The 25316-nt window shown below is 40.6% G+C and overlaps 1 protein-coding gene across 1 annotated transcript in view; it reads right to left on the bottom strand.

Annotated features, from left to right (window-relative positions):
- Positions 1 to 24445, bottom strand: part of RBM33 (RNA binding motif protein 33) — a 112935-nt gene extending 88490 nt beyond the window's left edge. Inside the window, exons 1-7 of the mRNA XM_065883633.1 lie at positions 24441 to 24445; positions 24196 to 24358; positions 23777 to 23845; positions 11870 to 11915; positions 10025 to 10103; positions 3517 to 3565; positions 1919 to 1995 (exon numbers count right to left, since the gene is read on the bottom strand). Of these exons, the coding sequence (XP_065739705.1) occupies positions 1919 to 1995; positions 3517 to 3565; positions 10025 to 10103; positions 11870 to 11915; positions 23777 to 23845; positions 24196 to 24358; positions 24441 to 24445 (488 nt within the window). The remainder of the gene's footprint in view (positions 1 to 1918; positions 1996 to 3516; positions 3566 to 10024; positions 10104 to 11869; positions 11916 to 23776; positions 23846 to 24195; positions 24359 to 24440) is intronic.
- Between the last annotated feature and the right edge of the window lie 871 nt (positions 24446 to 25316).

Raw genomic sequence — 25316 nt, 5'->3', positions numbered from 1 at the left:
TAAGTTAACTGTTAGAAAGACCAGTGAAAAGTTACTCCAGTGACTGCTCAAGGCACACTGACAACAACGACTGCAAGCAAAACTCAATGTGCTCCCTACTAAGCCAGCACTACAAAGCCCTCCTGCACACCGCAGAGCTCAGTGCACTACACGTACACAGGGCCAGCACCAGACTCCTACTGCATAAGGCGCCCCCTCTATCATGAGCTGCGGCTTATTTGACTGGGAGAATCAGAGCAACCATGAGAAACAGGTCTACCTGGCAAAAGTCCAGGACTGAAAGCAAATAGACTACGTTTCATTCTAACTTCCAGAATGAAATGGGTGGTATCTATTTTCTAAAACATCCAGGTAAAACTAGGAGTATTACTCTATAAACAGAAAATCATAGATGGAATTTTAAGAACTTGTCTTCTTTTTTAAATCTATGACGCAAACTATAAACTCCTATTTAAGAAATCAAAATATTAAAAATCTGCATGAAAATACATTTCCATGTTCAACTGAAGTTTATACTAGCCACAAATTTTTTTTAAAAAGTTAATTTCTGAGTAAAATAAACGAGGGCAGTTTTAAAACTGCAAAAAAAGAAATCATAATTCACCTGTTAAATCACAACAGATAAATGTCAAACAATTAAAAATGCATAATAACACTTAAAACACAAGGTTTTGTAGCTAAATCTAAGTTTACACTTATTAAGTATCCAATCCTAACAAAAAATTGAACACGCCACATACACTTGAAGACATATGGCTAAAAACATTCCAAAGGTTTATTTCAAGGGCAATTTAACTAACTCAAAAGATCAAAATATAATAATGATGTCACGGAATGGAACTGGGAAACAAATAACTGACAAAATAAATTAATTTAAAACTTGTTACCCATTATGTTAGAAAAACTATTACAAATCTATAGCTCAACAATGAATGGAATATATTTGTTAACTACATTTATAAGCAGAAAGTGTCTCTATATTTTCACAATAAATGTTTCCTCATAAAACTGAAAAAATTATTCCACCTAACAGAGTATACTAAATGCCTCTTCCTCTTCTAATTGCGTTACTATGTCAGCAACAGAAAGATATTCTTTATTGCCATGCACTGAATATTTGTGCCCCCCCCCCTCCAAATTCATGTGTTGAATCCTAAAACCCAATGTGATGGTGGTCTGGAGGTGAAGCCTTTGGGAGATGCCTAGGTCATGAGGGTGGAACCTCTGAATACGATCAGTGCCCTTATAAAAGGGACCCGAGAGAGCTCCCTCACACCTTCCAACCATGTGAGTACACAGTGAGAGGGCTGGGGGTCCTCACTAGAACCCAACCAGGCCAGCACCTCGACCTAGGACTTCCCGGCTCCCAGAACCGTGAGAAATAAATTTCTGTTCTTTGTAAGCTACCCTTTTATATTTTGTTATGGCAGCCCAAACAGATGAAAACAACTATATTCAGATAGTCAACTAGAGGCGAAGTACAGTCCAAAGGAGTTTTCAAAATGGCAATTCAGTTACTAGATACGTATAGATAAAAACTGTCTAAAATGAAAACAAAAGCAGTAACATCAAACTGTGACCAACAGTATTAAGAGTGCGGGGCCACTGCCCCCCGTCCAAATAAAGGAATTCTTTAAAAGAGCGGTACATATACCTGTACTGAACTTTTATAACCAACACTCAACAGACGTCTCAGAGGTCATTAAATGCAAGACCAACACTGACTTTAAACAGTTCATCTATTTATAGAAAAATATATATGGCTTCCACATCAAAGAGTTATATTAATATCCTGTTTACAATATAATCATATGTTAAAGATACGGTACATTATCATTTATATCCCACTATAATTATAAATTAGTCACTAGAAATTTAGTTACAGAAGGAACATTTTTAATGAGCTAATGCTGAGTACCTGAAATTTTCTTCGTCTTCGTTATCACTCTGCAGAAGATCATCATTTAGCTCCTCATCTGACAAATCTGATTGATTCTAATTAAAGAAATCTAATTAATGCATGTCACTTCCACAAAAAAAGACTTGTTACAAAAGTGCAAAATTACGTTGACTGGATTGTTTCTAACCTTGTTATTAAAACATCTACCATTCAGAAAGTTTTCTCAGTTTGATATAACCATTTGCCAGTCGAGATTCTACATATGGCATACTGGCTAACTACCCCAGACTAATTTTTATTTATTTATTTTTAATTAATTTATTTATTTATGGCTGTGTTGGGTCTTCATTGCTGTGCGTAGGCTTCTCTAGCTGCAGTGAGCAGGGGCTATTCTTCGTTGCGGTGCGCGAGCTTCCCACCGCAGTGGCTTCTCTTGTTGTGGAGCACGGGCTCTAGGGCGTGTGGGCTTCAGTAGTTGTGGAGCGTGGACTTAGTCGCTCCGCAGCATGTGGGATCTTCCCAGACCAGGGCTCGAACCTGTGTCCCCTGTATTGACAGGCGAATTCCTAACCACTGTGCCACCAAGGAAGCCCCAGACTAATTTTTAGATGCACAGTCAAATAAGTATAGAAGCAGCAAGCATAATGATCATATTTACTATAACTCTTAATGAAAGAAAAAAAAAGGAACGAGTCCTTTGGCAGTATCCTATAAACAAGTAATTTTTTCTTACCACAAAAAAAAAAAATGGGGCTTCCCTGGTGGTGCAGTGGTTGAGAGTCCACCTGCCGATGCAGGGGACACAGGTTCGAGCCCTGGTCCAGGAAGATCCCACATGCCGCAGAGCAACTAAGCCTGTGCACCACGACTACTGAAGCCCGTGCACCTAGGGCCTGTGCTCCACAACAAGAGAAGCCACCGCAATGAGAAGCCCGCGCACCACAACGAAGAGCAGCCCCTGCTCGCCACAACTAGAGAAAGCCCACGCGCAGCAACGAAGACCCAACGCACCCCCAAAAAAAAAAAAAAAAAAATATATATATATATATATGTGTAGAGTTACGTATATCCATATACACACACGATATATAAATAGATATAGACATCAATGATAACTGCTTTCAAGTTTTTACTTGATCAAGAGTTTAGAAAAACCTACATCAGGTTTTAGACTTTTATTCTTATTTATCTGAAAATGTATCATATTTGAGTATGTTTATTTTTATGCTTATCTCTGAATATTCCCAAAAAGTAAGTCCCAGCTCCAGTATGCAAATACTAACCACTAAATGTTAAGGAAGGAGCTGCTGCTTCCTTCTGGCAAGTGGCAGCTTTGCTGCCGCCTTCAGAGATTCAGTGCCTGCTAGAGTGCCTTGGCGTAGCAGGAGCTAAAGTACTTGCTTCAAAGGGTTTAGGGCTTGAATTCTAAGTTATCAAAGAACTTACTAACAAATTAAACACTCAACTCTTTGTGCATTTAAAAAGTAATTCGATTCACAAAATTTTAATCTATATCCAACTTTCTAGTAACACATCCCATGCATAAGATGTATTCCTATATTTTAAATGCAATTAAATAACTATCATTTAGTTTCAGGAAGACCTGTATTTCTTACCTTTTTTCCAGAGAGCAAATCTTCTCCAAGTAAGTCATCTTCAAGTTCACTGTGGAAAAAAGAGACATGACAATGTATTATTCCTATTACACACTGCAAAGTTTGTAGACCACTGGGAAATTTATCCAGGACTTTAGAGTTTGGGTACTTTCACATTAAGTTTGCTACATTTTCCTTTATTAATAATGAAAACATATTTTCAAATATATAGGGAACATCTGGTCCTTTAAGTATGGAAGCTTTGCTATAACTAGCGGCTCTCACTAGACTTCTAATCTTAGTTTTTTCACCTCAATATGAGATCTTAATTTCTCTGGACTTGTTCATTAATGAGCAAAAGAAGAAACTATAATACAATATCTATGCTTCCTCTTACCTACGATGAAATAGGAAAAGATAGATGCCCAACATCATTAACTAGGAAAATTAAAAACCAAAATCATTGAAAGACCATTTAACACTCAAACTGCGAAAACTGAAGAAGTTTAAAAATGAAAAATCAATGCTGATGAAGACATTCAAGTAAATCATAACTAAGAGAATTATCTTTATAACATGGGAGTCATGTCAGCTGTCTGCAATTTTTTGTCAGCATGTTTATGTTCTGAAGCAATCAGAAGGAGTTTTTCTCATAATTAAAACAGAAACCCTTACCAGATGAAAAACCTGAAGACATTTCCCACTGTATGTTTCTCTAACTGATGAAGATGGCTACCACTAAATTACGTCTTTTAAAAGCAGATGACTAAGGACCAACATCTAGAAAGGAGGAAACACAACTAGGCTATGATTCTAGGTACAAATGCCAATGGAGATTTAACCGCACCAATGTTCTTATTATGATTTGCTACTTTTCAAATAAGGGCTCTGGTTACAAATATCTATAAGTTCTATAGGTTTTGAGTGCTATTTTACCCAAAACCCATGTTTACTTCTAGTGTGCTACTGGGCAGAATGCCAGAATATCCTGGAATGCACATAGGAAGTTACAACAGAAATTCTATATACTACTTTTTAGAACCAGAAACAACTCAACAAGTCATTTCATTCATGCACTGAATACCTCTTTCATTATTTTATGTTACCCTACATAAATCGTACACCATCTTATAGATAAAGGAAATAAGGACAAGGTTAAATGATTTGCCCAAGGTCACACAGCAGAGACAGATTCAGGACGAGAACTTAGCTCATGGAAAAAAATCTTTCATGGACCTGTATAAGTAAAACAGTTATTAGAGACTAATGTATAACTTCTTCCAACATTTTCAATCCACAAATCACCTAATCATCTTTCAGATACAATTTTTGTATCTTCAGTGTTACAATCATTTTCCATGGACGAGGAAAAAGTGCTTTCTAGTCACAATATTTACAATAAGCGCATTTGAGAATCTGATTCCAGATAACCCCCCAAAAATACAAGCACCCCTTTGAGGACAAGCACCCCCTGGAGCATCCCTCCAAATAACTGAAAAGGGGAGGTAATCCCATTTGCCCCAGGGAAACTAATTGAGGAGAACTCTTAAAACCATAATATGAACAGGTGCTGGTAATCATACAAGCAAAAATCTAGGAAGTATCTGTTGCTGACAAATATATGGAAATAAGAAATCAGTCTTGGACTACCACCTATTTTTTCTAAACAAAAGCATTTTTTAAAAGAAGATAAATGAAAACTTTACCAGTTGTAAATGAGTGGAGTGTACAGAGGTGGAGAACAGTTGTTTCCGTGACTAACAAAGGCAATAATAGCATGAAATAAGAAAGCAAGATGGGAGACAGAAGGATTAAGTGCACGCGACTACAATATGCATAAATTATAGCTCAAGAAATCACTAACGCCCATTCAGTGTGCTACATGCCAAGAACCACTCCACGCGTTTCACACATACTCGCTCTTTTGTTGACATAACACAACCCCAGCAACCAGACACCTACATCATTCTCCATTTTTTTCAACGTGAAAACAAAGACGCCAAGATGTTAAAGAACTGGCCCAAGGTCACCCTACTTCCAAGTCAGAAACCAGTAGATGAGTTGAGACAGTCTGGCTCCAGAGTCCAAATACTAACTACTATGCACACACCCCACAAAAGTTAAATGTAGTTAGCTATCTATTGTTATCATAAAGTTGGATCCTTACAAAGAGGTACACGAAAGGGAAGAAACTTGTAAACTACGAAACACTACCAAAATTACACCAAGGGTCACCAAAAGTAACAATGAACCAATGGGACTGAATGGTCCAAATCGAGTCCTTTCAAAGGGGTGAGCAGTTATGCTCGTGGACAATAACGGTAACTGTTCGGAAGCGAAAGGAATACCAAAAGCACGAGGAGGTTTCCTGCACTCACCTGCAGAGCTCCCACAAGATTTCACCAGGAAACACTACTGGAGGAAGAACAACCTCTATGGCAGGTATTTCTTATCAAAGAGGAGAGACAACGATCTCTTAGGGAGCAAGTACATTTTTACTAACAAACAGAATTATAATAAAAGACTTTTTCAGGAAACAGGTATTTTGCAGGCAGTCACCTGACTGCAGCCTTTCAAAATGAGAAATCTAAGTGACAACAAAGACTGCACGTGAGCTCATTGTCTCTGTGCCTGCCTACTCCAGGCCACCCTCATCTGGTCCGTGCCGGCTCCAGGCCCTGGATGGGGTCTCCGGGAACGGCTCCCACGGGCTCTCCGTTCCCCCGGCCTTTCTTCTGGATGGGCTCGGCCATGGGAGGTCCCAACGGAAAGTCACAAAGCGGGAGCAGAGACTGCCCCCCCCACACCTGCTCAGCTCCAGTTCCACCCCACACAAGCGCAGCCCTGGCTGGGCCCTCGGACAGCCCTCCCCCGCAGGCCTGCGGCTGCTCCCCCAGTGTCACACCTGCTTCTTTAGCCCTGCCCCTAAACATCCCCGTCATCAAATGACCTTCAGTGGAGACCTTCTCAACATGCCCTTTCCTACCAGGACGTACACTGGTATGTTTTCTGACTCACTCTTCTCCTAAACTTTCAAACTTCTCCTCTACCATCCAGCACGTGGAAGAGGCTATTTTATGCTTTAAAAATATCAAATAAAGAAATACATATGATACAGAATCTTCATATGCAAACATGCACTGAAGATGAGTGAAGAGAGGGCACTGGGACAAATGCTAGTCACACTGGAAAGAACAAGAAAAACTAGAGCCCTGTCTCACTGCAAACAAAACCCAATTCCTTCATAGCAGAAGACCAACTAATGTCATGACAACCAAAATAAATTCCCACTGAACAAATACTGGGACAATTCAAACATTAATAAGAATAATAACTACAATGGATTAAAAAAACACATGCAGTATTTAAATCTATGAATTTGAAATGATTCAAAAATAGAACTCACCTCTGGAGGATGCTAAGGAACTGACCCATTCTTTTGAAAACTGGTAAATAAAAGTAAAGAATCAAGCACTTATTCTGTACCTCAGAGGAACCAAGTAGTTTACAGAATTACCACAACTAACAGAAAAAGAAGAAATGACAGAATGAGAATATCACCACTTGGATCATCTAATGGCTGGTAACACCACAAAAAGTTAACAAGATATTGTGAAGCTCCTGATGGAGGAACATACCACCAACTAAGACACTGCAGAGCCCCTACTCCTGCCCAAATTCAAACCTGAATCTGATCAACCTCCAGATCTAACTATGAATTTACAGAAAATGCAAGATGAAGGAACATACTAAAAACACTCCAGGAGATGCAATCACCAAAAGTAGAAATTCTCCAAGATAAACCCCTTGTTTCTTCAACAAAAACTGCAGGGAACTAACAAAAATTGTGGAGAGAACTTACAGATGAAACAATACTTAAAAGACCTACCAATAAATTATGATATATGGATCTTATTTGGACTCCAAGTCAAACTATAAAAGGACACATATCCACATTATATGTATGTGTATTTGTAATATACTTATATATACAAGAGACAGTCAGGGAAATGTGAACATTAATAAGACATTCCTATTAAGGGACTTCTTTTTAGATATAACTATTATGGCTACATTCATAAATCCTTTATTTTTTAGAGAAATACAATCTGATATATTTTCAGATGAAATTATGTCTGTGATGTGAGGAGGGTTACAGAGATCACAGATGAAACAAGAGTGCTTCCCACTGACACTGCTGAAGCTGAAGGGTGGTATATCGCCTGCATTGTACTATTCTCATATACACCTGAAATTCTCAATAAGTAAAAAAAAAAAATCAATCAATTTAATCAATTTCAGGAGGAAGGACAGAACGAAGGAAGAAAAGGAGGGAGGGAGGGAGACCAAAAAACACTTTAAAACTTTCATAGGAACATACAGAATACAGGGTAGGGAAGAATTTCTTGAGGACAAAAGGCAGAAAGCAGCTTGACTGACATCACATGTCTCCTGAAGAGGTGGCCTCAGGAAGGCCACAGTGTCACCAAAGAGCGCACCTTACTTACCAAATGCACAACCTGAATCTAGGCTTGAGGAGACACTAGCAAAACCACACTTGAGGGCTGCTACAAGATAAACAGCGTGTCCTCTTCAAAATGTCAAGTCATTAAAGACAAAGCCTTTATAGAAGCCTTTACAGAAGTCTTTAAAGACAGAATTCTTCCAGATGAACAAAGAGGAGGAAAAGAAACTCATTTTTGGCTAGAAAGCACATTACTGGGACAACTGACAAACCTTGGATAACCAATGTAGATTCAGAAGAAAATGGCATGATACAAACTACTGCAAACTACTGTCAAATGGTGCAGGAAAGAAAAATGTTCTATGTGTGTGTGTGTGTGAGCATGTAAAGAGGGAGAGAATAACAGGAATATGACAAAAAGCAACTATGAGTCTGAAAGAAGGGCTTATAAGAATTCCTGGCTTTTTCTTGCAACTTTCCCATAAGTCTGAAAATGATTTCCAAATACATTTTTCATATTTTAATTTAAAAAAATAAACAAAAACCATACAGGAAAAGATTATAATGATATTTATAAAAACCTACTTGGGGCTTCCCTGGTGGCGTAGTGGTTGAGAATCTGCCTGCCGAGGCAGGGTACACGGGTTCGTGCCCCGGTCCGCGAAGATCCCACATGCCGCGGAGCGGCTGGGCCCGTGAGCCATGGCCGCTGGGCCTGCGCGTCCAGAGCCTGTGCTCCGCAACGGGAGAGGCCGCAGCAGTGAGAGGCCCACGTACAGCAATAAAAAATAAAAAAAAAAATTAAAAAAAAAAAAAAAAAAAAAAAAAACCTACTTGAAGACTATTAAGTTTAAGACAATACATGCCACAGACTGGAAGGAGGTATCTCTAAGCGCAAAAAAACAAATTTCAGAAAGTATAAAGAATCCCTAAAATCAATAAGGAAAAGACAAACAACCCAAAAGAAAAAGACATAAATACTACCAGATGACTAACAGAACAGAAAGTCCAAATGATGAGTAAACTATGAAAATACACAAGATTTGACTCAGCTCCCCATCACAGTCTTTTAAATAAAACTAGTTATCAGTACTTCCCAATAGGACCACTGCTTATACAGAAAACTTTGCTCTAAGCTCTTACTTTTTTATGGACTACCTTAAGAGTCATTGAGGGTAATCAACTTTATGTAGACTATAAGAATTACACAGTTTTTAATGTAGATTTTTCAGTAAAACTTCTGGGACATCACAGTTTTCAAACAGCAACCAGGTATTCTTTTCACAGCAGTATATCATTGTTGTTCCTTATTCACATCTACTGACCTTCATTATCAAACTTTCTGACTGCAACTCCAAGGTAATGTTCACATTTTCAACACAGTATTTAAGATGGTAAGAAATATGTAATGAATAGTCATCATTTGAGAACTCCTCCAACTCAAATGAAGGCCTCTGTGTACTTCTCCAGTGCACATCCCTCTAACCCATACTAGAGCGCCTTCCCAGAAGTAATCACTCCATGGAACTGACATCTATCATAACTGTCAACATTTTTAATAGAGTGTGTGTGTGTGTGTGTGTGTGTGTGTGTGTGTGTGTATTCCTAAAGAGAGATTTCCATCTTCACTAGTTATCAGAGAAATCCAAATTTAAACTACGAGATACCATTTTACACAAATTAAAATAGCAAAAATGTTAACGTCTAGCCAAATATTATGTAGGATGTGGAGGAATTCTGTTGCTATTGTTGTTGCAGGCATACAATTACTCCAGTAATAGCTCTGGGTGCCCACCAAGTCAATACCATCACTGTATAAAAACAGAGAGATAAGACCCCCCGTGCTCCGCTGGCAGCCCTGAGACAGCACACGCCTGGGGTAGAAGCCCACTACAAAGCCTTCCACTGGAGTGCTCACCCCTGCCCTACTTTAGCCCAGTAAGGACCAGCCTACCCAGGAAAGAGCATCACTAGCTAACACACTGCTCAGTAAAGATCTCTGTGTGGCCTAGCGACAGGAGATAAATCAGCATGGATCCTGCACGTAACCAGGGGTTTCCGCACCTGTCCCAGTCCTCGTCTGCAGCTCTTCTCCTCCAGGACCGCTCTGCACCAGGCTTATCAAACTGGTCAAAGTCATCATCTGTGAGCGAGAGGCCACGAAAGTCAGTCTTACTAAATTAAAACAGACACACATTCAAATACTGAAACAACTTGTTTCATTTAAGGATTCCTGACACGACATTTTAAAATACTAAAATTTCATATACAACAATTATAAATGCTTTAGCCATTTTTAATAACTAAAAAATTTTAAAGCACATATCTACCTAAAGAAAATCAACTTACTAAACACTATTAGGCATGAAAACTGACAGAATAGTTTTTTTAAAATCATAAATTTAATTAAAACTGTTTTCTTTATAAAACAATGGTTTTTGAGTACATATTTTTTACTACAACTATATAAAAGGGGAAAATTGCCGACTTTGCAAAAATTAAAGAGGCTTTTCTAATACTTTTTGAAATTTTTACATTTTTCCAAATTAATCATGGAAAACAAAGACCCTATTTAAGGGCAGTAGAGATAATGTAGAGAATTAACAAACAATAGAAATACAAGCTACATACACAATTTTAAATTTTACTACTGTTCACATTTTAAAAAGTGAAAAGAAAAGGACACAGAAAACAAACTTATGATTACCAAAGGGGACAGCGATGGAGGGAGGGAAGGACAAATTAAGAGTACAGGATTAATAAACACAAACTACCATACATAAGCAAAAAGGATTTACTGTACAGCACAGGGAATTATATTCAATACCTTATAATAATCTATAATGGAATATAACCTGAAAAAAAATAACTGAATCACTTTGCTGTACACCTGAAACTAACACAATATTGTAAATCAACTATACTTCAATTTTTAAAAAAAGAATTAAAAAAAATTTTTAAATAAAGACGAAATTTAAACAGGTTAAATGTTAACAACATTTTAACCTAGCGTATCAAAAACATCATTATAACATGTACTCGATACAGAAAAGATTAAGATATTTTACATTTTTTTCCACACTGAGTGTATATTTCACATATACACCACATCTCCTACCTCATTTTCAAATTTATTTTTATTATTAGGGAAATCAAAAAATTGGAATTTAAGTTTTTCATCTTAGAACACATGCAAGCAAAGAGGCTTGAGAAGCAGCAGCATACGTCTCCCCAGAGAGTCTACCTAGGGGATCGAGATGACATAAACATAAAACCCCAGGAAGTTTTCCAGCCTGGGGCTAGAAATTAACCAATAAAGTTCTAGCAAGGTAATACATCAATTCCTACCATACACTACCAAGCAGAATAGGTGCTTTAGAAAAAGAAGAAGAAGACGAATGAGAGATATTAAAGAATTAGCATCCTTGGAGAATTCTGCTTCCAGTATAACATCAGGAGGAGCTCCACCAACCCACTCTCTGAGAAACTGGTGAAAATTATTTTTAATGAAATGACTATTTAATGTCTCTGGAACTGATTCTAAATGCATACATTAAATGGAAAACACTCATTCAAGAAATCTACTCAAATTTGGTAAGAACGGCTACAGGATTCTGTGGGTTTTGAACCCAGACCCACTCACTCCTCCCCCTCGCAGCTCAGTGAGGCATCAACTCCATCCCCTCGAGACCAGTGCAGCCAAGAACACACACCTCAGCATTCCTCCCCCTACGCGCAACCTGCCTGGCGCTGAGGCTAACCCCCGGGCGTGAGAAGGAGGCAGGGGTTCCCTTCTTTCACCCAGGCCCCAAGTGTGGTACAGACGCCACCGGCGCCCAGATCACCCCTGCCCCAGCTCACGGGGTGGGGGTTTCATACCTAGAGGTAAGCAAGCAGATCCAGGGCTACTGCCAGCACCCGCCCCCCACCCTGCTGTCACCCAGGCACTCGGCTCCTAGAGCAAGGGTGTCACCCAAGAGACAAGTACATCACTGTCCCCACCCACAGCACAAGAGCTGGGGCTCAGAGTCAGCCCAAGGGGCAAAGCAAACCTTGTAACAACAGAGCTCCAAAACTCTCTAAGAGGAACTAACTTCGTTATGAACAGAGTACAGAAAAAGTCCTAAGCAAAAGGCACTCTCAGAAACAGTGAAGGTTTTGGAGAGAGATTATTAGAAAGATAAGAGTCACTGGAGATAAGGACTGAACTGCAGGATGCCTAGTGGACCAGAGAAATGAGGAGACAGGGGCCAGTGCCCTCACTTACTTAGAACAGATCTCAATCACTGACCTCAGACACTATCCAACCAAAGGAGTCTGAATTTGACTGGTCAGTCTGTAAAGGAAATTATGGCCCAGGGCACTGTGGAAGGTGTGGTCAGAGAAAAAGACAGAAGGAGCCCAGCCAAAGCACCACCATCCCAGGGTGCCTGTGGGCATGCCCAAGGCTGTTGTCCCCTTGAGGAGTGACATCAGAAGCTTCACACTGCCCAGGGTGGGGTGTGGGGCGGGAACAGACTTCACTTAAAACCTAGCTGGTCACCAAAAAGGTAAGCAAGCAAGTAAAAACAGGCCCAGGGTGGAGAAGTGGGGAGACCAGCACTCAGACATGACACAATATATTATCTAAAATGATTTCCAACAAGAAATTACAAGACATGCAAAGAAACAGGAAAGTACAACCCACAACCCATCAGAAAAAAGGCAGGCAACAGAAACTGCCTGTGAGGGACTTCCCAGGCAGTCCAGTGGTCAAGGACCTGCACTTCCAATGCAGGGGGCATGGGTCTGATCCCTGGTCAGGGAACTAAGATCCCACACGCCACGAACGTCAGCTTTAACAGACAAATTGGCCATTGAAAGTATGCTCAAATAACTAAATGAAACCATGATTAAAGAACTAAAGGAAGGTATGATGACAACGTTGCACCAAATAAACAGTATGAATAAACAGTAACTATAAAAAAGAAGCAAAAAGAAATTCTATAATTGAAAAATAGCTAAAATGAAAAATTCACTAGAGGGGCTCAACAACAGATTTGAACTGGCAAAAAAGAAAGAACTGGTAAACTTGAAAACAGATCAACAGAGATTATCCAATCCAAAGAACAGAAAGAAAAAAATGAAGAAAAATGAACATAACTTCAAAGAAACGTGAGATACCATTAAGCACACAAATATATGTGTAACAGGAGAAAAAGAGAAATAGAAGCAGGGAGAAATATCTGAAGAAGTAATAGCTGAAAACTTCTCGAATTTATTTGTAAATATTAATCTACACATTCAAAAAGTTCAACAAACTCAAAGTAAAATAAACACAGAGATCTACAAATACACACATCATAGTCAAAATGTTTCAGAGACAAAGAGAAAACCTCAGCAGCAGCAAGAGGAAAACAACTCATCACTTAACAAATGCGGTAAGATTAACAGCTAATTCTCATCAGAAACAATGGAGGTCAGAGGCATATACCAAGTGCTCAAAGAATTCTATATCCAGCAAAACTATCAAAATAAAGGTGAAAAAAAGACATTCACAGCTAAACAAAAACAGAAGAAATTTGTTGCTAACTGACTCTGTAGTTGATTGAACTGTGTGCCCCAAAATGACACATTTAAGTCCTACCTCCCCATTCCCCCACCTGTGAATGTGACCTTATTTAGAAACAAGGTCTCTGCAGACATAATCAAGATGAGAGTATTTGGAAGTTAAATAGAAATTTAAGACTTTGCAAAGCTCGTTTTAAAAATAAATGGTACAGTACTATTGTTTCTTTAAAAAGATGAAATTATACTGGATATTAGACCTAACAGATAAATACAGGACACTCAACTCAGCAGCAGAATATACATTCTTCTCAGGTGTACATGGAACATTCTCTGGAATATGTTAGGCCATAAAACAATTCTTAATTAATAGCTTCAAAAGGTCAAAATCATACAAAGCATACAAACCTGACTAAAGAATGGTTGACCCTTGAACAACACCGGATTGAACTGCATAGGTTTCACTTATGTGTGTATTTTTTTTCAATAAATATGTACTACAGTACTACACAATCCGTGCTTGGTTGAATCCACAGATGCAGAACCATGGACATGGAAAGCCAGTTGCAAAGTTATGCGTGGATTTTCAACTGCATAGAGGGTTGCAGTTGACCCCTATATTGTTCAAGGGTCAACTGTATAATAAAACTAGAAATAAACAGAAGAAGGAAAACTGAAATATTCACAAATACATGGAAATTAACCAGTACACTTCATCAACCCATAGGTCAAAGAAGAAATAAGAAACAGGGAAATAAGAATGTACTTTGAGAAAAATGAACACAAAAATACAACATACCAAAGTTTATGGGATGCAGCAAAAGCAGTACTTGGAGGAAAATTTATGGCTATAATTGCCTACACTAATGAACAAAAGTCTCAAATCAACAACCTTAATTTAAATCTTGAGGAACTGGAGAAAGAAAAGGAAATTAAACCAAAAGATAGCAAAAGGAAGTAAATGATAAAGATTAGAACAGAGGGACTTCCCTTGTGATCCAGTGGGTAAGACTTCACGCTCCCAATGCAGGAGGCCCGGGTTTGATCCCTGGTCTGGGGACCAGATCCCACATGCATGCCACAACTAAGAGTCCACATGCCACAACTAAGAAGTCCGAGTGTGGCAACTAAGAAGCCCGCATGTGGACTTCCCTGGTGGCACGGTGGTTAAGAATCCGCCTGCCCGGGGTTCCTGGTGGCGCAGTGGTTGAGAGTCCACCTGCTGATGCAGGGGACACGGGTTCATGCCCCGGTCCAGGAAGATCCCACATGCCGTGGAGCGGCCGGGCCCGTGAGCCATGGCCGCTGAGCCTGCGCATCTGGAGCCTGTGCTTCGCAGCGGGAGAGGCCACAACAGTGAGAGGCCCGCATACCACAATAAAAAAAAAAAAAAAAAAAAAAAAGAATCTGCCTGCCAATGCAGGGGACATGGGTTCAAGACCTGGTCCGGGAAGATCCCACATTCCATCCACAGAGCAGCTAAGCCTGCACACCACAACTAAAGAGCCCACGAGCCACAACTACTGAGCCCGCGTGCCGCAACTACTGAAGCCCCTGCACCTGGAGCCCATGCTCCGCACCAAGAGAAGCCACCGCAATGAGAAGCCCACGGGCCGCAATGAAGAGTAGACCACACTCATTGCAACCAGAGAAAGCCCGCGCACAGCAACGAAGACCCAACACAGCAATCAATCAGTCAATCAACCAATTTATTTATTTAAAAAAAAAGAGGCCCGCATGCCACAACTAAGACCTGGTGCAGCAAAAATAAACAAATAAAAAATAAAATAAGTATTTAAAAGAGAAAACTGTGTCCATTGAATAAAAAAAGATTACAGCAGAGATACATGAAACAGACTAGTAAAACACTTTCAAATTCATTCCTGAGGCCACTATAAAACTAAACAAAGATATTAAAAGAAAAAAAATTTGACCATTATTCCTCATGACCATACATGCAAAAATTATTTTTAAAAAATCAGCATATAGGACTCAATAATACATTAAAAGGATAATACACATTATGACCACATGGGTTTATCCCAGGAATGAACGGTTTGTTTAACATCCAAAAATCAATACTTTTAAAAAATCAATGTAATGTGTCATAATAACAAACTAAAAGTAGAAAACCCAATTATCATCTCAATATAAGGAGAAAAAGCATTAATCAAAACCCAGTATCTGGGATTTCCCTAGTGGCACAGTGGTTAAGAATCCGTCTGCCAATGCAGGGGACACGGGTTCAAGACCTGGTCCGGGAAAATCCCACATGCCACAGAGCAACTAAGCCCGTGCGCCACAACTACTGAGCCTGCGCTCTAGAGACCACGTGTCACAATTACTGAAGCCTGCGCGCCTAGAGCCTGCGCTCTACAACAAGAGAAGCTACCGCAATGAGAAGCCCGCACACCACAACGAAGAGTAGCCCCTGCTCACCACAACCAGAGAAAGCCCGCGTGCAGCAACAAAGACCCAACGCAGCCAAAAATAAATACATACATAAATACATAAATTTATTTTTTTAAAAAACCCAATATCCACATTCCTTATACAAACTCTCAACAAATTTAAGTATAGAATGGTATTTCCCTAACCTGATCAAAGGGCATCTGTAAGAAAAACCTATAGCAAACATCACAGGTAAAGGCAAAGACTCAGTGCTTTCATCTGGAATCAGGAACAAGACTGGGATTGGGCTTCCATTACTCTGCAATTCGGCACTGTAATGGAAGTTCTACCTAGTGCAACCAGACAAGAAAAAGAAATAAAAGGAATTCAGATAGAAAAGGAAGAAGTAAAACTGTCATCATTCACAGCAAACATGATCAACTATGGAGAAAATCATATGGAATCTATGAAAAAAAGGTACTGAAACTATTCCGTGAATGAAATAAGGTCACAGAATATAAGAACAATATTTAAAAAATCAATAGTTTTTCTACATACAAGGAATGAGCAGTTGGAAATTTTAAAAATCCTTGCACTAGCTTAAAAATATGAAATACATACTAGGGATAATCATAATAAAATTTGTGAAAGACCTATAAATTAAGAACTATGAAACACTGCCGAGAGAAACTAAATACCTAAAGGAAGTGGAAAATAACTAGAATTCCCAAAAGGAGACACAGAAGGTTGTAAATGTGGGTAACCTTGTGCTTGGACAAAACCACATTAAGCAAAGGAAAAACCACACCTGATAAAGCAGAAAACAAAAACATACTTTCTTTCCACCTAGAATATGGAATGTAAAAATGGATATGAAAAGAACTCTAACTCAAAATCCTAAGAAACAAACTAAGACAAGAACTCTGTATGCCTATTTTTATTCTTCTTACATTTTCTGCATCACTTTCCTTCTGTTCTCCCTTTAGAATACAAACAAATCCTTTTTTTTCTAAAGTTCTAGTTTATATCTGTCATACTGAGCAGAACGAAGAGAACAAAACATGTCCACACTAATCCAGAGTTTTAAAGGAAGAACAGCACATCCCTGAAGACCAAGGGGAAGATTAACTCAGCAGGACAAGAGTGGTCAATGCCTTTACCTAGAAACTCTCCTTCTAAGGCAAAACATTATACCAGACATGCTATGTTATTAAGGGAATCAACTTTCCTCATCTGCAAGACTTAAAAACAGCTACTGGAATTTTTACAATCTTCAATTACACAGCAATTAGATATCTATAACGAACCCAACTCTTTTACTTATCATTCTTATTTCCTCATCCTTTCCAGGAACCTGGAGCTTAGATTAGAAATTTTATAGAATATTAGCTTGGTACAGGATTCTAGCAACTGTCTAGTCCAAGGGTCAGCAAACTACAGTCCACAGGCCACGCAGGGTCTGCCACCTCTTTTTGTCCAAATTTGGCTACTGCCTGACTTATGTAAATAAGCTTTTATTGGAACACTGTATGCTAATTCAGTTACATATTCTCTATAGGTCTTTCAAGCTACAAGGCACAGCAGAGGACTGCAAGAGAAGCCCTGTGATCTGCAGAGCCTAAAATATTTACCATTTGGCCCTTTACGAAGTTTGCCAATCTTCGCTCTAGTCCAAAGGTTCTAACCTTCTTTCTTTCGCCTCAACAACATTCTCATGTATACATGCTGATATTCTGAATCACTAACAGAGTCAAAATTCTGTATTTTATAAGTGAGGAAATCCAGACCCTTTATTTAAACAGCAACTAGAGGAAGGAATTGGACTAATATTTAAGAACATTCAAAGTGAGCATCTTTGCCCTATAGTATAACTACCAAATTTTGAGTAACCAAGCAAAATTTTCAGAAAGCACCCCTACATGTACTTGAAAAAATTATTTGTAGTCTTGTTCTAAAACTCTCTTACTTTCATGAGACCCTGGAGAGGTTTCCCTAAAGTGAACTTTGTATTTCGCTTATGAAGTGCAGTGCACACTGACAATTTGTTTTGCGGGTCTTACAACTGAATTTCCTCTTCCTGTGTTGGAAATTAATCACAGTATGAGTCCTGAAGGAAGACAGAGCAGGGCTCTGCCTCCCAATTACGGAAGCCATAAAAGCTAGACCCTTGAGTTCTCTACTGGCCCGGGCAGGCTGGGAGAGGACAAGAAGTCAGAGCTCAGCCAACTGAATGTTCCCATCATGACTTAGAATCTAGAGAAAATGACACCCCATTTCTTTTCCCAAGAATCCACACCTTCTTTTTAAAAAGTGAAACCTTCTCAATTGCTAAAGATTAGTTGCTAAATTGGTGAAGTGTAAGGGAAGAAATGTCAAAGAAAGGAACAATTTCCTTCTACCCATCTGTCTTTCCTTCCACAGACAGAAGTAACAGCTCTGCTGAGACTGTGGTCCCCACCGCTCTATGCAATGGTGCAGGGAATGGGAGGAGTAGAGCCTCCTTCCCCGTGTGGCTCTGAGTTAGAGTATGCAAGGTAAGGCAGTCACAGGAGCTTTGAGTCACAATTATCATCAGTTACTCTGATGAGGCAGAGGCAGGACAGATGACGGACGGACACACACACTGCAGATGGGAGGTTCTCAGGGGTCAGAATGTGCTCTTGAAAACCATGTGTGGCATCCGGGCTTGTAGGTGCTGTGACGGTCAGTGGGAGCTTCTTGAGACTCGATACCATCGGAAGTCAACACCTCCAGTACTGCAGACTTGAGACAGTCCACTGGAGCCTCCGCAACAGTCTTCGGTTACAAGGGCTTCCGGGCAAGCTCCCAACCATCAGTATCAGATAATCAGACTAAGTTTTCCTGACCATACACCCCCAGCCTTTCCAAGGATTGTACAAGCCTCTAATTCCTGTGTTAAAACCCTTCATACTTGGAATGCAAGGCATGGCCTCTGTCCTGACTAAAACAAGACTGATAAAACTCAACTAAGCCTAGCACTACCGAAGAGCTGAAGAGAGGTTTCATTTTACTTCAACAAGCTAGCATTTTCATATTTGTTTTCTCATTTAATCCATCCCCAAATTCTCCTTTTACAGATGTGAAAAGTAAGACTAATCAAAGTTAGTTAACAGCAAAATCAGATTTAAACTCTGGTCTACCAAACACGAAGTACAACGCTCTTGAATTTATTCAGGAAGCAGCTGCAGTAACAAACCCTGATCTCCTACGTAAAAATAGTAAAGGGTAACCATAACTTCCTGAATGCTTAGGGAGGAAGACCACTAATTCATGGAACCTACAAAATCACGAAGGCAGAATCACTCTAGAGCACACGATGCAATCTGCTGGCCTAGAAGACACACACTCTCTTTGAATTATGTTCTTTTTTTAATCAACTTGGTTGCCAATATTTTAAAAATATAATTATATATAAGTACCGGAGTTACAGCTTCTTCCAAAAAAAATAAAAATATCAAAAGATCTAGAACAGTGGACCCACATTTTGCTGTAGCTAAATCAGCTAAAGGTGAACAGCACCTGGCCAAACAGGAACAAAATTCCTGTGTCTATAAGAAGAGTAAGTGACGAGGAAGTGGCAGCCACAGAGCCTAGCTGGAGAAGCCCCATCAGCAGCTGCAAGCCCGCCCAAGGCCCACACCGCCCTGACTTCCGTTGTTCTGCAGTCTTAGCTGTCCAACTCCTTTATCGGACTCTATGAACTACCAAAATATCTATCCTTCCAAAAGAATCTTAATGAACTGCCTCATCATGCTTATCTTCTGTACACAAATGAAGTATCAAAATCCAATAATAAGAATTTCAGAAAGTGAGACAGAGGAACTGAAAGGAGAAAAACAGTACCATAAGAAAATTTCCCAGAACTGAAGGATGCATATTTCCAGACTAAGGTATCCACCAAATGCAGCACAAGAAATAGAAAAAGACCTATGCTAATGAATCTTATAATAAGGAGGAACTGTTAAAACCTTCCAGGAAGACAAAAAGGGTCACATACAAATGATAGGGAATCAGAATGTCATCAGACTTCTCAAGAGCAGAACTGGAAGCCAGAAAACAACACAGCAGTACCACCAAAAATCTAAGGAAAATGAATCTAAGTCAAATCTAGAGTTCAAGACCCTACCAAATCATCAATCAAGTATGAAAATAAAGTAAGAATTTATTCAGACATGCATGGGTCTCAAAAATTTACCTACCTTCAACACACCCACTCTTAGGAAACTGAAGCCTTTAACTCCGTATTTGTTCATTTGAAAATATAAACATAAAGAATAATTTTCCCAGAAAAATTTATCAAAATTGACCCATGGATTTAAAAAAGCTAAATAGACCAATAATATCAGAAGAAACTGAAAAATAAACAGGCAAGAGATCCAAATGGCTTTGCAGACAACAGCTCTTCTGACATTTAATAAAGAGATTTTTACAATGTCCAGAAAATCTCACAACTCATTCTAGGAAGTCAGCCTATCTTACAAAAAACAGGATAGCACCATGTGCACACACAAATACAAAACTATAAGCCTATCTCTCTTATGATCACAGATAAACCCTAAAATGAAAAGCAACAAAACACTGAAAAGGACTTACAGAGCCAGAAGGTTCTGAACACAAGATTGCATGGTTGATTCAGCATTGGAAATCTATCAATACATCACAGTAAGATATTAAAGAAGGGGCCTCATGATCACCTCAATGGTACAGAAAAGGCTTTGATAAAATTAAAACCCCAACTCAAAAAATAAGCTTTCTGAGCTAAACAAACAGTAACTACCAGAAAACTACAGCAAACACTATACTCACTGGTAAAACATTAAAAGAACGCTCATTGAACTCATGACAGGATGACAAGACAAGGATGCCTGTCATCACCCCTACTACCCAACATTATATTGGAGGACTTGACATGGAATGGTTCTAGAACGAGAAGTACAAGAAAAAGAAATGAGACATAAATACTGAAATAGAAGAGACTGCAGATATGACAGTCTGACTAGAAAATCTAAAGCACCAAACTCTTAAAACAAGATTCCAATAAGCCAGTTATACACAATAAGCAAAAAAAAGTTTTTCTATAGTAGATCAGCAACAAATTCCAGAATATAATAGGATGAAAAACTATACCATCCACAACAACAACAAATACAAAATATCTAGGAATAAAGCTAACAAGAAATGTATGAAAACTATATAAAGAAAATTTTACTAAGGGTAAGTTCCATAGAAGACAGAGATCCCTTCTCCTATGGAACTTACCTTAAGTAAAATTTTCTTCGTATCTGCAATCTCTTCTATTCCAATATTTATGTATCCCAACCTCTTAGATCAGTGCCCAGCACAGAGCAGGTACTCAGAAATCTGGTAGATAACTGACGGGCAAAAAAGAGCTTGACAGCAAGACATTCTTGTTGCTGAATGAAAGAACCCATATTGTAAAAGTAACCATCATCCCGAAGTTATATTAATAAATTCAATGCAATCCCAGTAAGAATTTCAGCAGAATTCTTTATAGAATGTGATGATTCTGAAGTTTATTTTTTTTTAAATGCAGAGCTCATCGAAATTTCTGAAAAACATGCTATAATATATATAGACACACACCATGGAGCAGTAATTTTTTAAAACTATGAATGAGAATTTAATATGTTCTAAAGTTGGAAAAGATAGAGAATTCAATAAATCATATTAGAACTGTTAGAAGCCCCAAATTCAAACCACACCCAAAATAAAATTCCATATGCAATAAAAGCTAAACATAAAAAAGTACAGAAGCATAAGGTATTAAAAGCACAGAGGAACTCTTAGCATGGAGACACCATTACAAAAAAAATTTATGAAAGCAAATGACAAAAAAAAAAATCTGAAAAAGAAAATATATATACGTGTAAATATATATAAACGAATCACTCTGCTCTACACTTGAAACTAACACAACTTTGTAAATCAACTACACTTCAATAAAAAAAAAACTTGGGTGGGAGCGGTAGTTCCCTGGTGGCCTAGTGGTTAGGATTCCGGGCTTTCACTGGTGTGGACCCGGGTTCAATCCCTGATCAGTTCAATCCCTAATCGGGGAACTAAGATCCCACGTGCCGAGAGGCAAGGCTGAAAAACAAAAAAACACACACACACAAAAAGTTTTTAATATATGTAGCCTACAACACGGTATCCCCACTTCTAGAGTTATCAGTCCTCCAGAAATATCTGCTTAAGCACACCAAGATGTGTCTGCAGACGTTTAGTGCAGAATTTTCCACAGCAGTGGAAAAGGACACATAACTGAAATGCCCCTCAATACAAAAATGGTTAATCAATAAATGGTGGATCCATGTAACTCTCACCTACTAACACAGGAGAGATCACCAAGACCTACTACTAAGTGAACAAAGCAAACTGGGGTGCACTACGTGATTCCATTCATACCATAAAAAGCCACACAGCTGTAAATGTGCAACTTACATATGCACAGAAAAGGGTGCAAAGGGATTCATAAAGAAAATACTTTATTCTTTAATCAAGTGTTTGCTGAACATACACTACATGCCGGGAACTTGGAATAAACGGCAGGTAAAACAGGCAGCATTCCTGTCCTCAAGGGGCTTACAGGCTCCTGGGGAAGGGAGATTTTAAAAAAGTAAATAAATAACCAAATAAAATCACAGACTCAGATAAATGCTCTGAAGAAAGAAGAGTGCCACAGAATTTAGGTGAGGGAGGCACACAAGCGAGATGAACATATCTGAGACAGAAGAAAGAACGCTCAAGGAAGGCCTCCCAAGGAGCCTGAGGCCTGGGGGATGAAGAGCCAGAGCGAGGGCAGGGGCGGTCCTCCTGGAGGGAAGCAGGCTGACCCAAGAGCCTGGGGAGGCTGGGGGACCGAGTCACGCAGAACTCACAAGTCTTGGTAAGGAGTTTGCCTTTAGTCTAAAAGCAATGGGAAACCAGGCACCTGTGACAAAATGGAAGGAAAAACTCCAAATCATCAAGGACAAAACCTACTTAATCCTCTAAAATAGCCATTCTCAAAAAACTTTCTGGACTCAAATTTATTGAAGACACCAAAAAGTTTTTGTTTGTGTGAATTACACTCACTGACATTTGCTATTTTCGAAATTAAAAATGAGTAACTCAAAAAGCTATGCAAGCACACATTCCACTGGCCACCTGTACAACGATGCCTTCACCTGTCACGCAGCCTTTGGAAAACTCCACGATGCTCCAATGAGAGAGCAAAACATACAAGTGACACTAGTACTATTAACGGAAACACTTCTGACCCAGGAGTTCCCAGACTACACTTTGAAAATGATACAGAACCATGATTTTGAACCCCAGAAAGTAACCAAGTAAGGAAGGTAAACCAAGTATTTTCAAAATTTAACTAGAAAGCCTCAGGAAAAAAATCACGTGACAGAAAAATGGCATACACCGAATCATACTACCAGAAGTGACATTTCTTGCATTTGGTCTCTGTGGGTTTTTCCATATGAGCGCTTCAATACTTAGACCAAAATACTTAGACCTAGACAGGATCATTGCAATGTACTCATAAATAAGCATTCCTAAAGAACACGCAGTAGGATGGTTTCAATAATGAGAACTAAGCCCAAACACTGCTGTTGTTCATCCTTTACCAGTTAAGGGTCTCCTTTATCAAAGTTTTCGAACTATCGTAAAAGTCACTTTCAAGTGTTTTTCTCACGTTAAAAAAAAAAAAAAAAAAACCTCAATCAACAAAATGTGATTTCAACCAGAAAGTGATTTGACCTGAAATCTGTTTTGAGTTAGGTCCCCTATCGAACTCATCTACGCTAGGAAAACAAGAGAAACTACCCAGAAGAATTCCATCAGTACCTGACCCTTTTCGGCCCCGTCTCTATCTCTTAGGATGCTGATCACGAAGCTCGGGTCGGTATCAGACCACTAAGGAGTTCATGGAAAATGAGACCAGCCCGGGGAGGTTATTTTTTCAGACTCCTTGCTCTCCGAAACTCCGCACAAACACATCCCCTCATGTAGATGAGTCTTAGCCGGGTCTAGTGCGGGGCTGCCAACCACCCGGAGCCCGACAGGACAACACCCCCTGGGCCGCGACCCTCCCCCAAAGGGCCCGGGGGCGGGCGCTGTCACCCCGCCCCCGCGCAGGCCGCCCGCCGCCTCAGGTGAGCCTGAGGCCTCACCGCCGTGAAGGCAGGGACACGAGGGCACAAAGACGGCCAGGAGCGGCCCGCTGCCCCCCCGCCGCCGCCTCCCTCGCGGGGCCGCTCACTTACCTCCAGCGCCGGTTCCTCCGCCCGCTCCCAGGGCGGCCGCCATAGTGCTCGCTGGGCCCGGCCTTCAGCCTCGCCCCACCAAGCCAGCTGTGGGGGCCGCCGGGCCAGCCGGGGCCTGGAGACGCACGGCGGGGGACGAGACACGGGAGGCAGCCGGCCGGGCCTGGGGGCGGATGGCTGCGCGGCCGGCGGGGTGCTGGCCCTACGGCCTGCTCCTCTTCAGGAAGAAAACAACAAACTATCGCAACATGGCGGCCGGCTCGGCCCGCCGCCGCGGTGCACGCCGGGATGATGGCGGCCGGGAGGCGCCGGCGCGGGCCCTCCCCTCCTGGCCGCGGCGGCTCCGAGCCACCTCCGGGAAACGCAGGCCGAGCGCGGAAGTCAAACACAAGAGCGGCCGCCTTCCTCGGCTCCTGATAGCCTACTGTTTAACGCGGGGGCGGTTACCGGCTGTAGTTCGGCCCCGGGCTCTGTCGCAAGGCGCTTTGCAGCAGTTGGCGCCGAGCTTTACGGCCGGCGGAAGTCTCGTTGGAAGTGGGAGGGAGTGGACCCGCGCCCCACAGTGGGACCTGAGATTGGTTTGTGTGTTCAGACTGTGCGGCGCGGGTTGGGGGCGGAGTAACTGAGCGGTGGACCGACGAGGGGAGCGAGCGCGCCTGGGGCGGGCCGGGAGGTGTCGGGCATGCGCACTGCGGACTGCAGGCAAAGGCGGGTGTGCTGCGCCGGTACGGCCCTGAGACAGGCGTCGCGGAACGAGTGCGGGAGAATTTGCGTTTGAGCAGCGACAAAGGTGGAGAGCAAGATGCTAGTGAGTGACAGAAAGGGGACCACACAGTAATGCGGAGAAGAGTGAGGGCTTCTCAGGATAAGGCGTCCGAAGACGACTTATGACCTGTTGGCCTTTGGGGAGGGGGGGTGAATGTAATTAGGCCTTTACGTACCCACAAGCTACAGACGTTGGTTCCAAAACGAGTGTGGGGATTATGGGGAGAGAAAAGGGTCGTTTTAGGTAGAAAGACAAGGCTGAGCAAAGGCGCAGAGGTGTCCAATGACTTCATATGATTCCAGATCTGCAAGCAGTACACGTGGGCGCTGGCGTATTAGTAGAAAAGAATAATTTA

The sequence above is a fragment of the Phocoena phocoena genome, chromosome 9 (genome assembly GCF_963924675.1).
Source record: "Phocoena phocoena chromosome 9, mPhoPho1.1, whole genome shotgun sequence".
In the NCBI taxonomy this organism is placed as follows: domain Eukaryota; kingdom Metazoa; phylum Chordata; class Mammalia; order Artiodactyla; family Phocoenidae; genus Phocoena; species Phocoena phocoena.
Note: the sequence above shows the minus strand (reverse complement) of the source record. Positions and strands in the feature narration are given on the sequence as shown.